General features: G+C 40.3%; 1 protein-coding gene and 1 pseudogene across 1 annotated transcript in view; one reads left to right on the plus strand and one right to left on the minus strand.

Moving 5' to 3' along the window:
• ITPRID1 (ITPR interacting domain containing 1) overlaps positions 1 to 13,591 on the plus strand; it is an 81,722-nt gene that overhangs the window by 15,935 nt on the left and 52,196 nt on the right. The window contains exons 5-8 of the mRNA XM_078059824.1: positions 805 to 856; positions 3,701 to 3,787; positions 5,797 to 5,999; positions 9,474 to 10,048. Coding sequence (XP_077915950.1) covers positions 805 to 856; positions 3,701 to 3,787; positions 5,797 to 5,999; positions 9,474 to 10,048 — 917 coding nt within the window. The remainder of the gene's footprint in view (positions 1 to 804; positions 857 to 3,700; positions 3,788 to 5,796; positions 6,000 to 9,473; positions 10,049 to 13,591) is intronic.
• LOC118539817 (U4 spliceosomal RNA) lies at positions 7,888 to 8,003 on the minus strand (annotated as a pseudogene).

Genomic DNA, 13,591 nt, shown 5'->3' on the forward strand with positions numbered 1-13,591 from the left:
AACAAATAAAAATAAGCTGTGGCCTCCTGCTGGTCTCAGTTTGCCTCTCTGTTAAGGGGGATTCGTAATACCTATTCCATAGATTTGTTGTACGAATTAAAAGGGGTGGTGCATGCAACGTGCTTAGCACATTGCCTCCTATAAACTTAATGCTAAGTAAATAGTAACTGTAATTGCTATAATCAATCATCGAGGTAATGATACATTCCTAGATCTGCTATTTTTGACTGTGTGATCACGGGCTCATTACTCAACTCCTGTGAGTCTGTTTCCTCATCTGAAAAATCAGGATAGGTCCTAGATTTAAGACTGTCATAAGGATTAGCAGATACAAATGCATGGCAGACGGTCCACAAATGCGGGGTCCTTCGTGTATTCTTTTGCCTGTCCCCACCCTTGCTCCTCCCCCTTGTGGACCACGAGTGAGTATTCCAAAATGCCCTATGATCTCATCAGACTTGCTACAGACACTCTTCGCGCTTGGCCACACCTCTTTTCCATCCATCGAATTCTGCCCGTTCTTAAAAATCCAAGACAAGGACCGGTTTCTCCGTGAAACCTTTGCTGACTACATCCTTTGCCACCGACTTCCCTCTTGACTGAACAAGTACATTTCTTCAAGTGGTTGTCACACAATTTAGCCATTAATTACATTCTGTCTTGTTCGCTACAGAGATGCCTTGTACCTCACGTCGATACCATCTCAGATATGAAAATCAATCCCCTCTTCATTCATTTGAGGACCAGAAAATCTTCTATGTGCTTAAAGGAAATTAAGCTCATCTCCTCTTTTCTTTGTTGCAGTTTCTTTGCATGAACAAGGAATGGTGCACATGACAGTGAAGGACTACATGAGGTAGGTGGCAGGACCCACATGGCTCCACTCCAGTATTTTACAACCACATCTTTCATAAATGAAATGGAAGTGAGGAGACTCCTTAATACTGCCAGGGAGCTTGGGATCTTGTCACTGGTTTAGCCACAGCACCTAGAATGCTTTCACGAGCCTTGAGAGAAATAGAGGTTCTTTCAACGTCATAAAGGAGTGAACAGATTCAATCAACAAATGCTGGTGTGGGGTGTGGGCAAAGAATTTAATTAAAACATATGCATAAAAGGCATTTTACTATAACACAACGGTTCAGAAGGACCGGTTCATAAAATAGTTGCGTTCGTATTCTCACCTTGTCAATATTATTCATCGCCATGCTGTTCGCTGGGCAATAATACAGTTGACCTTTAAACAACATGGCTTTGAACGTGTGGGTCCACCTATATGCAGACATTTTTAAAATTCAAGTGTAATTACCATACAGGGCTGGTTTCAGGTGTACAATGTAACAATTTAACTGTTCTATATATTTCTCAGTGCTCATCAAGATAAGTGTACTCTTAATTCTATTTCACCCATCCCAGGACCCACCTCCCCTCTGGCAACCACCAGTTTGTTCTCTGTATTTAAGAGTCTAGGGCTTTATGTTTATCTCTTTTTTCTTTGTTTGTTTATTTGTTTTGTGTCTTCAATCCACATCTGAGTGAAATCACATGGTATTTGTCCTTCTCCAACTGACTTATTTCACTAGGCAGATTTTTTATAAGTACAATACAGTACTATAAATGTGTTTTCCTTTTGATTTTCTTAATATCATTTTCTTCTCTCTAGCTTACTTTACTGTATAACACAATATACTATATATGACATACAAAATATGTGCTAATTGACTCTTATGGTAAGGTTTTCAGTCAACAGTAGGTTATTAGTAGTTAAGTATTAGGGGAGTCCAAAGTTATACGTAGATTTTTGACTGTGTCGGGGGTCAGTGCCCCTAGCCCCCATGTTGTTCAAGGGTCAACTATGCATAAGATTTCCAATGTTACAGGTAGAAAGCAGCGAGAGTCTCTAATACGAGGATAGACTAGGTCTCAAGGTAGTGCCCAGCAGTGGCAATAGCATCACCTCAGAACTTAATAGCATTGCCAATTTTTGAGGCCCATCCCAGACATTTGGAGTCAGGAAATCTGGAGGTAGGGTTCAGAAATCTGTGTTTTTACAAGCCCCTCAGATGATTCTGAGAAACACTCTGGTTTAAGAACCACTGGCATAGACTGTGAGCTTTTTGAGGTTGGGAACTCTGCTCCCATACCTCAGCCACCCGTGCATTTTCAAGATAATCTCAACTCGTTGAAAACCAAGTATTCAATACTGTCTCCCTCTGACTCCCACCAAGTCACAAGTAAAACGCTACTTTGTCATAGTTTTCCCCTCTTAGCAGATTAGCTATTTTTGCTGCTCACGGAATCAGAGAGCTCTAAAGGACCCCAGAAATGTCTTAGGCAACTTTCTTATTTTGTTGAAGAGGAAAATGAAAGCCAAGGTCAGTGACTCACTCCTGCTCTCATGGCTTGGTTAGAACCATGACTATACATACAGGGATTCTCCTGGATCCAAGGCCAGGGCAGTTTCTGGGTGGCTCTGCCAAACATTACAAAGTAAGGTGTGATCCTCAAACCCAGAATGAAACAGAAATATGGCAGGCTTAAAACAAACTGAGGGGAGGCAATAAATAAAAGGATATCTTCTGCGTCTCTCTGGGGCTCCCAGCAAACTCAACCATCTGTTAACACCAGAGTCTTTATTATTCAGAAACATACACTTTCTTCACCTTAACGCAGAGAAGCAATTGAACAAAGAGGCAAGGACCAGCTATTCTGACTAAATGTGGGACAAGGACTAAGGTAAATTCAAGATAACTTGGTCTCCTAGGGAAACTTGATATCTACATGGTGTTCTTTGATTAATTCCAATCTTGGGCCAACTGGTTGTTCTGACTGGTGAGGCTAGATGTACTGATGCTATAACCAAGCTCTATAAAGCTGAACTATATTACAACAGGATTTCATTCTGTTTGGAAGTGCTTTCAAATGACTTGCAATGTAGGCCTATTTGGATAGAGTGACACTCTTTTTTGTGGTAGTAGAGGAGTCGGTTACTCCTTGTTGCACATGGATGGCCACAGGAGCCCCGGAGACAGCATTTGGAGATTGTTAACCCTGCGATATGGAATCCTTCACCATTATGGGAATTAATACAGAGTCACTTCAGTGACTGCTCACCGTACCTCTTTCATCACACAATTTTAACTTCTTTGGAAAGTTGGTGCTTAACAGAGCTGTGTTCCTGAAAGGTTCCCCAATGATTTGCCATCTGTCAAAAGTGAGACATTCTGTCACCTTTATAATGAGCACTGGCGGGCACCTAACACTTAAATTCTCACACCTTCTGTAACACAACGCTCTTGAAAAGAGGAGCAGCTTCTCCACTGCATGCTCTCTCTTTTTCAAAGGTGTGGCCATTATGGGATTATTAGAAATGAGGAGGAGGGCGCCTGGGTGGCTCAGTTGGTTAAGCGACTGCCTTCGGCTCAGGTCATGATCCTGGAGTCCCAGGATTGAGTCCCGCATCGGGCTCCCTGCTCGGCAGGGAGTCTGCTTCTCCCTCTGACCCTCCCCCGTCTCATGCTCTCTCTCTCTATCTCATTCTCTCTCTCAAAAAAATAAATAAAAAATCTAAAAAAAAAAAAAAAAAAGAAATGAGGAGGAAATGGAAATGTTTGTTCTGGAAGGGAAAGATTCACAATGATCTTCCAGGGGACTATCTAAATCAACACAACTCATCATTGGTATTTTCCCCCAACTGTAGATCTCTGCATCTGTTTTCAGAAACTCCTACCCTTTCCAGAGGGACCAGTTTCAACTCTTGCCATTCTGCTGCAAGTATACCACAAAGGTATGTGATTTCCAGGCACTTGTCATCCAGAGAAATCATTCGGTGTGACAATGGATTTCATGAAATTATAAATAGGCACTTGAGAAATAACTTGTTGAATGAACAGATGAGAGAATAAATAAAGGATTTTCAAGTCTCCAACTTGCAAGAACAATGTAAAAGAGTCAGTGAAATCAAACTAAATATCTGTTGAACTAAATTTGGAGATGGCCAAACAAACTACTGGCCAACACATTTTATGGAATTCTACACAGTGATAAAAGGAATAGGCAGAGAGAACTATATACACGAACTTAGAATGATCTTCGACTCATATTTTTCAAGGGAAAAAAGCAAGATGCAGAAAGATACATAGAGTATGCTACTATTTATAGAGCGAACCAGTTACAACTAGAAAGCATATATGTAACAGAAAAATATCTAGAAGGATACATATAAATTTAGTAGGAAGGGAGTCAGGATTGGTGGGGGTAATGGCTAAGAGGAAAGAGAGCTTTATGTATAATATAATAATTTTTTAACAAGGTGAATATATTTTAGGTATTTCTTGCATAATTAAATATAAATAAGAGTTAATGGTATTAAAAATATGTTTAGTGACAAATCAATCAATAAATACATTCTTGGACATGAGGTTCTGAACCTCTGGAAGGCAGAACTATGTCCTTGGTCCTTTTTGTGCCATGGGTGCCTAGCAGAGAGCCTGGAACGTGACAGATGTTCCATAAATATTTGTATAAATGGGCAGGATAAAAATTTGTACAGTGAGGTCAATACGAGCACAGATTAAATCTTTCATGTGCAATTTAGATTTCTCGCAAGAATTTTTTTCTCCCTTGAAATTTTTTTATTTAAAGGTATCAAGTGATTGGTACCCCTGGTCTCCAGTTGTTTCCAATGATTAGGATATCCAAGCTGAGCCATTTAAGCCCTGCAGTAAGAGTTTTTGGCTTATCTTTTCTTCCTTGATCGAATCAGGAGGCAAAGCACCAGATCTCTATGTCACATAAGAAAGTGTGAACGCGATGTTGGGTAATGTGTGGTAAGTGGGCCAGCCCAAGGAGACTACAGGTGGCTGTTGTTAAATGTGTGAATGGCTAAATAAATGAATTGTAATTAATCCAATTTAAATGATGAAGTCATGAAAATAAATCATCCAAACTATCTCAAATAAGCTCCTTAGTGTTGCATGGAAAGTAGAGGCAAACGGGAACTTGCAACAAAAGAGCCTAGCAAACCTAGGAAAACCTTATCAAAAGTTCTACTTCCCACACTGTCCATGAGTTTTAAAAGGTCAATAGCACCAGTCACCAAGGAGAAGGGCAGTAATTGGGAAGTAGCTGGTATACATAAATATAATTTCCAGATAACCAAAGTTTATTATTTTAAGTACCAAAACTGAGTCAAACAGTTTAAAGAAACCACTTATTTCTCACCCACGTCCAAAAAAAAAAAAAATACAGAACATACTTTAATCCTACTTAGGGACTGAAAATCATTACTTGTAAGTATCAGTCCTTGGAGTCTGCCTTTAGTGATTTCATCAACAGATCTGTGTAGCTGACAATGCTCCCAGACTGATTCTTTTTAAAAACATTCTTTTTTGAGTTCCACTGTTTACAGGGTTTTGCTTTTTTTCTTCTGTTTCACATTGCCATGAACTACCATTTCTTTGTGGTTATCAGTGTATTACTTCTGGCTTCTGACCCACAATCTCTCTGCCCTATCTAACTTAACATTTGCCTATTATGAAATGGAAAGTCAGATAAATAAACTCACTGGTCTTGCACAGAAAGTACAGACAAGCAGTCCCTGAGTGGGAGTGATGGACTATCCTTTAAGTAAGTATGTATGAGCTCTGGTAGATGCACCATCTATTTGTCTATTTAGGTTTCTTCCACTCAATTTCTGGAAGATTGGGGTGGGGGGGCAAGGTGACTAGAAAAAAAAAAAACAGATTTTGTTAAGTGAACTGTTACTGGATAAAGATATTCATATTTTTACCACAGCATTCCTGAATGGCTGGAGTTTTGGGAAGAAGATCCAGTGGAGATTCTCTTGGATCTGGGGTTTGGTACAGATGAGCCAGACATCTGTACACAAATCCCAGCCAGATTCCTGGGCTGTGGCTCAGCTGCCAGAGGAATCAACATCCGGGTTTTTCTTGAAGCTCAAAAGCAGCGAATGGACATTGAGAACCCTGACTTATATGGTAAGTGAAGGCTGCATGGCTTCCGAATCTCAGCAATGGGGGTGAGTGGCCAGATGAGCCACAGTAGCAGGAGGGACTCTCTGGAAGATGTGTGCAGTAGCAATCAGCCCTCTATTGCGGTGGCCTAGAACAGAAATGTGTACGTCTTGATCACTCTGTGTGTCTGCTGCATGTGTGTGCGTTTGGGGGAAAGATCTGCTCCATGTTGTCCTCCTATATGGACTTGGCCCCATCATCTGGAATGTCACTGGTTGCAGTGACAGAGAAAAGGTGGAAATGGAGAATCATACTTGACTCTTACCTCTTTCTGCTCAGAATTTACCCAACGATTTCATTGTCAGATTTCACTGGCCAAAATCAGTCACATGGCCATGCTTAACTCCAAAGGGGTGAGAATGTGCAATCTTACCGTATGTCCAGAAAAAAGAAAATGCAATACCTGTGAACAGCACTAATGTATACCATAACCACATACCCAGGAGGCAGAGGAACCAGGATCTGGCAAAGCTTATCACCAGTCACAAGGTGAAACCTTAATTTCCTCATGTATGAGGCTTAGAACACTTCCTATTCCACCACGAGCTGTAAGTGGTAGGTGTTAAGCTGTCACATTTCCAGATTTGTGGATTAACTATGCCTTACCCTCTTAGTTATCACGCATGCTGCTATTTTTCCCCACCTGGTGCTCAATGGAATACTTTTCTCTAGGACATTACTAGGATGTTCTTGGAGCATGTGTACTATGCTCAAATAATTTGGGGGAAAGATGACTGGGAGTTAAACAGGTTTATGTACTTCAGAATTTGCTTAATATGCTGAAGTACACTCTGGGTCTCCTAGAGAGGATGCAGGGCAGCATTTTCAAAATCATTTAAATACAAAACCCCTCTTGGAGGAGCATTGAAGAACATCTCCCCCATGGGATAGAGTTTGCAGAATTCTGGACTGGAGAAAATGCCAAAATTCTGTTTCTGAAATTTGTTCTTTAAATAAATTCATGAAAGTCTTTCTCAATCAAATATCTTAGGTTTTTCACTTTAGCCTCTGTTTCCCCCCCCCCCATTTTCATGTGGGTGAAATGGGTCTCAAAATCTCAACAATGCAATTTTTAAAAAAGAGTATGTATCCCTGAAGGTATTGCAATGCCATGTCTCTTTACCTTTTAGAGGAAATTAGTATCATTCTTTGTTGTCTCCTCCTGACATAGGGAAATGTGAGGTCTTTGATCAGTTCTTTCTTTGGAGAAAATAATAGCACTTCTCACTATTTGGGGAGTGTTTGACCTGAGCTGTGATGTAAACATTTTACAGATGAAATTGACACAGGGATTAAAGAAGACCCGGGAGATGGGCCCCTAGTCCTGTGATTGTGCCTCACTCTTATTTCCACCATCAACACCGTGCTAATAACGCACAGTAACTGTTCTCACTCAACACTTACCAGGACACCTCTGATTCAAAAAAACTGAGATGATCAAATGTAAAACAAGAAATAATAAAATTAGTTGGTTGTTCTAAAAACAGAAGGGAAAGTATGTCTCATTCAAAGTCCATAAAAAAAGCTTCAAACTTTTTTTTTAAGATTTTATTTATTTATTTATTTGAGAGAGAGAAACAGCATGAGAGGGGAGAGGGTCAGAGGGAGAAGCAGGCTCCCTGCTGAGCCGGGAGCCCTTTGTTGGACTCCATCCCAGGACTCCGGGATCATGACGTGAGCCAAAAGCAGTCACTGAACTAACTGAGCCACCCAGGTGCCCAAAAAAGCTTCAAACTTAAAGGGATGAGAATCAGTTGCTTCATTGCTCAATCTCCCCAAAGTCAACAACAAACAAAAAACAAAACAAAACAAAAAACAAAACAATAAGAAAACACTCCCACTCCTCTAATACCACAAGATTGTGTTCTTTGAATTGACTCAACCAGTTAAATGGATAGATTTTTCAATTAGCAATAATCGCGCCTCGGATAAACCTCATTGGCTACGATACTGCCACTGGGCAAAGCTAAATGGATAGATTTTTATCTTAGTCTAACAATTCTGCTATAGGATGGATGTTAAGACAATCATAAAAGTACAATTATGATTTAGTCATACCCTTGGGCTCACAAAAAAAAAAAAAAGATTTAGTTTCAACTAAAGCTGAATTTAGGGGAAAAATGTAATCAGAATGCTTCTGAAAATATTCAGAACCCAAGAGTTCATCTTGGTCTTAAAAAAATATCACGATCTTCTGTGAAAAGTCCATCACAGTTTTTAAAGTAGAAGGATTGGTAGTCACTATCTTCCCTTTTCCGGTGAAGGGAGCAGGTAGGCACAAGGATATGCTCATGGGAAAGTCAGTAGCATTGCTGTGCTGGTGCAAACAACAGAACAGAGGACAGTGTCCTTACCCACCAACGTGGCCTTTGACCACTGCTGAGCTATGCAACCCAGCATGCTATCACCGGGGTTGAGAAAAGGCTGTGTAATAAAAACAAAGTGTTCTGTTGCCATCATTTTGGTTTTATTATCTGGAGATACCAAAACTATTTTTCACCATTTTCTTTCAAAGTGGCAATGTGTCCCCAAATTGCCCTAGCTGCACTAGGTCCCTTCCATACGTTAATGAAGTCAATACTTGCGAATTGCCTAAATGAACCATCCAGCAAGACTTACAAATCGAGGAGTTGGTTCATTTGAAAAGGCAAATGGATTTTCACATTAATGACTGTCTTCTCTTGGATGATTGAGGACAATATATTTCCGTCCTGAGTCTTACACATTTATAACTCTAACTCCTGATATTTGTACAGCATTGTGCTTTTCACAACAGGTGTGAGAGATACATAAGATGGGTATTATTACCCTCATTCCCCAGATGAGGAAACTGACCATTTCCTATGTGCTTGGCACAGGCCCTAGGCACCATATTTCTATTAATTCATTTACTATGACATCACCCTTCCGGGGATTGGTTGACCTGGGATTTGGATCCAGGCCTTCTGACTCTATATTCCATAATCTTTGCACACTATTAGGTGACAGTATAGGTGGAGATGGTGGAAGTGATGATTAAGATATCTGCCACCTAAAGCCATGGAAGAATATGCAAATTCACCTCATATGAAAGAGCTAGGTTCACTCTTTACCATTTAGTTTAATATATAAGATTAAATTAAGATTCATCCTCGCCTATAGTTTTTATGGATTCACACATAAACACGACAGGCATATATGAATGTATATAGTCATGCATATTTAACCAAGTATAAAAGGTGTTCACTTTCCCCGTGACACAAGGGCATCTCCTTCTGTTGGGGAATCACCTCCATAATAACCAGTGGCATGTACTGAGAAAAACTTGAGTTTCAAGAGCTTGTAGTCCTTCCCATCTTGAAAACACATGTGTCACCAACCTTTTCCATTTTGACCACATGCATGCAGTTTCGTGGAAAAGACACAGTCTAAAAATTCTGTGCTCCTTGAATTGTTCAGGTCGTTTCAGACAGCTGGAGATCCTGGGCCACGCAGTCAGTGCCTTCTCATCTTTGCTGGATAATGTTAACATCCTGCCAAACAAAGCTGAAGAGGAAGATAGAGGGGAAAACGTGCAAAGAACCTCAGTGAATGAAGCCAAAGAACATCGAAGAAAAATGGGTGAACTTTTCAAGAGAGCTTCAAAGCAGAGCATTAGGAGAGACTGCAGCCCAAAAGCATCAGAGTCATTGAAGATGAGGGGCAAGTTTTTCATCACCTCTGCAAAATCAGGAGAGTGTGGAGCAGAGTTACCAGTTGTGACAAACAACGATGACGAAAGTCATTTGTCTCCTTCGGCAGAGCACTCATCTCTCCAAGCCTGTGATGATTTGGTACCTTGTCATTCTCCCCGAGGTCTTCTGAGCAAGCAATGGTCTTGCTCATCCACACTGGCCAAGAGGGCTCCTCTTTCCTGTATGTCTGAGAGGTCAGTCAAGGATAGAACTCAAAAGGTGAACTCTACTCAAACTAACAAGCACAAGAGCTTGTCTTGTGTCGCAAGTGAAGCACCAGACTCCTTTGAAATGGAAGAGGTCAGTGTTATACCTACACGCTCAACTTCCAAGGGAACAACCCTCCCCAAGGCATTTTCTGCCTCCTACATTCAGTTGACCCCTTAATCTTTCACCCCCTCAGCATTATATCTTATTGTTCCAAACTCCTGTTTTTAGTCTAGGACATTTAAGGCCATTCTAGCATGCTTCCATCCACTTTCTAACTTTCCTTGTTTCACCGCCTTGGAGGGTGAAACAAGTGCTTGCCACTCAATGCAACTTGCCCACCACTTCCACTCTGGCTTCTCACAGCCTTGGCAGGGAGAGCTTATATGACAGAGACTGTACCTGTGTGTCGATGACATCTCCCCCGCTGGTCTGTCAGCTCCCCGATGACCAGGTTTTGTCCTCAAGGAGATGTGTCTTGGAAGTATTTCCCCCCATGATGCCTCATGCAGGGCCTTGGATAAAGAACTAGGGACTTGGGTTTGGTTTTGATTTTACAGGACTAGTATTTTATTTGTTTGCTTGCTTTAGAATTTATCGATACTCACATAACTTGACCTGCATTGCACACATATATATTCACCACTCTGTGCACCAAGAGCTCTCCGCGTCAGCCTCATCCCTAGGCCAGTATACCTTTCTGGGGCTGGTCCCACCTTCTTCCGGCGCCCGTGCAGTTGGCATTGTCCGCCTCATTCTATGCCGCTGTGAGCCGACCCCGGGCAAGTATGAATGCACTTGAGGCTGACTTATTGGGGTAGTTCTCCCACTTCTGGCTCTCCCTGGACTGCACTTTGGCACAGCACCCCTTGGCATGGGTCCTGTGGGCTGACTGAAGTTCACGCATCAGTGGCTGCTTGCCTCCATCCTTTTTACCACATGTTATGCAGCCTGATCACCATACATTCTATTCTTAAAACACAGGCGTGAAACATGGGATAGGGAAAAGATTATACTTTTACAGACCCTTTCCCCACTCATGCCTCTTCACACTGCCTGTTTTCTCCTCTCCACACCATTCATTTCCCATCCACCCAGGGTCAGACCCTCATAACCCCATGCACTTCTCTCTCCTGACTGGGAGAAAGACTAATGTCAGTCAATCAGTTAAAGAGCTTTTGTTCAAACAAAACAACAAATATGTATATATATGTATATATATTAATTCACATATTTTTCAATGTGCTTCTTCATCTTTACCTTCCCTCACTCATGCTAATTTTCACCCTCATTTAGATGACAGCCCCCGCCATGCACTCCTCAGTCTTTAAAAAAAAAAACATACACACATTTTCACACATTTCTCTTTTCTTTAATATAATGACAAGGAAGAACAAAAGAGCAAAATTTTCCCCTTTATCATGTAAATTATCCAGAAGTGGGACAGGGTATTTTTATGCAAATCCGAGGGTGGGCCCGCCTTTCCTTTGAGCCCTGGACATGCTAGGCACTCTGATGGGCTCTGGGGGGCAGACTCCGCCCTCACAGGAACCTCTGTGCCCTGGCAGAGATGGGTCCAGAAACCAGTAACACGCAGGGAGAGTGCCAGCTCTACTGGTAAACTTTTATATCACTTTAGACACGTTTGGGATCTCTGGGGAGCAAGAAGAGAGGTTCTTAACCCGCTGGGGGCTAGAGGACCAAGGAACTTGAAGGAAGTAAGGCTTACCCATAGCCCTAAAAGAAGAGGAGGAAGTAGGTGAATATGCCTATTTGTAGCCCTCCCCATCCCACAAAGATACAACAGTTGCCTCAAAATCCGTAGCTGTCAATACTCCTAATATCTATGTATATATGCTTATATGTGTACATGTCTTATGTCAAAGTGATTTCAAGAACCTTAAAGTATTTTGAAAAAACCTTAAAATATTAATCTGAATGTAAACCAGTAGCTTACAAATGAATAAAAATTACAAATGGAGAAAAAAGCAGACCTTTGGTCTCGTGCCCTGATCTGAAGATAAACTGAGGTGGCACTAAGAAAAATTATTTTCTTTTAATTCAATCTTGCAAAGATTATTTAATTACCAAGCTACTACTCAAAGTTCTATAATGAATATCAAGAAAATCTGCAAACCATTTGTCAGTCTGCTATATCACCTACGGTCCAAACAAGAAATGTCACCATCTCCAGCCTGTTGGCACACCCCACAGAGGCTACTGTTCCCTTACGAAGTTTTTTATGCTTCAGGCTAGACTGACTTAGAGGAAAATAATGTCCATTGGATGCCATCTATATGTGAGAGTACACAGAGAGATAAATATCATATTCAGCATAAAAAGGACTGAGGAAAGAATGTCAGTTCTTGCATGGTACACTATCAAATATTCTTAAATGACAATTATTCAAGGAAAAGCTATGTGGTAGTATATGTGGGGGTGGGAAGAAACTCAGACACCAAAATAAAAGAAAACAAACTCACCTGTTTTTAGGCACATAGTAGGTACTCAGTAAATATTTATGAATGAGTAAGTCAACGAGAAAAATATTTGGTAATATTAATTTAGTCTGTGGGTGGCATCCATAGAGAAACAGAATATTCTGTTGAACTACATAGCCAACTTTGTTTATGGTGTTTCTTTAATATTTGCCCAGATTTGTGTGTGTGAGAGGCTGTCTGCATATCTAAGGCAGAGAGAGCCCCGAAAACAATATAAAAGAAACTCACTACTTGAATTTTGTTTTTCTAAAAAATATACTTAAAAAATATTACATCCTCATCACAGACTGGGAGAAAAATATTTGTTTCACTCGATACCAATGGATGAGTAAATGAGGCTTGGGTAGGTTGCATCTTAAACAGGAGCTAATGCCAGATTTAATAGTCATTTTTTAATGGCAAATTTAAAAATCCAATTATAAGAAATGAAAAATATGTGTGAAATTGGCAGATTTTCATGGCATTTAAAACACAAGCCAATGTCCTTAAATATCTAGCTATCCGAATTTCAACTGTGGTTGGCCAAAATTTGCCTCCAGATCAATCTATGATGATTTCCCTAACATCCTATTAAAGGCTGAATTTGGCAATATTTGGCTCACTTTTCAAAACTATGATTCCAAGAAAATTGTGCATAGATTTTTTTTGTGTTTAATTTTACTTAGTAAAACTGAGTCTGTTCCTTTCTTTTTTAATTGCCAAACATATTGAGAATTTAATACTAATGAAGCATCTGCAATTGTAAAGTCAAGGTAGGATGCTTCTTTATATCCACAATAAAGCATTTTAATCTTCTTCCCACTTCCATACAGGGATCCTGCTCTCTAGAACTCATGTGTGAGAATATTGCCCATATTATTAAACAATGCCAACCAGCATCCTGATTAGGTGGGAAGTATTTCCAAAGTTAATAACTATTTCTTTATTTTTAATTTTTAAAAATTTATTAATAAATTTGGCTCCGGTGGACTAACCCAAGAATACATCTGGTTTTCATTTTAAATTGTTGGGATTTTGTTGTTTGAGGGTTATTTCTCGACAGATGAATACATACTTTACATCGCACTAAATGGGCTTTTCTCTATGATAATCAGAGCGAAACAATCTCCTTATTGTACTTAAAAACTTATATGCT

This window comes from Halichoerus grypus, chromosome 12 (assembly GCF_964656455.1).
Source record: "Halichoerus grypus chromosome 12, mHalGry1.hap1.1, whole genome shotgun sequence".
NCBI lineage: Eukaryota > Metazoa > Chordata > Mammalia > Carnivora > Phocidae > Halichoerus > Halichoerus grypus.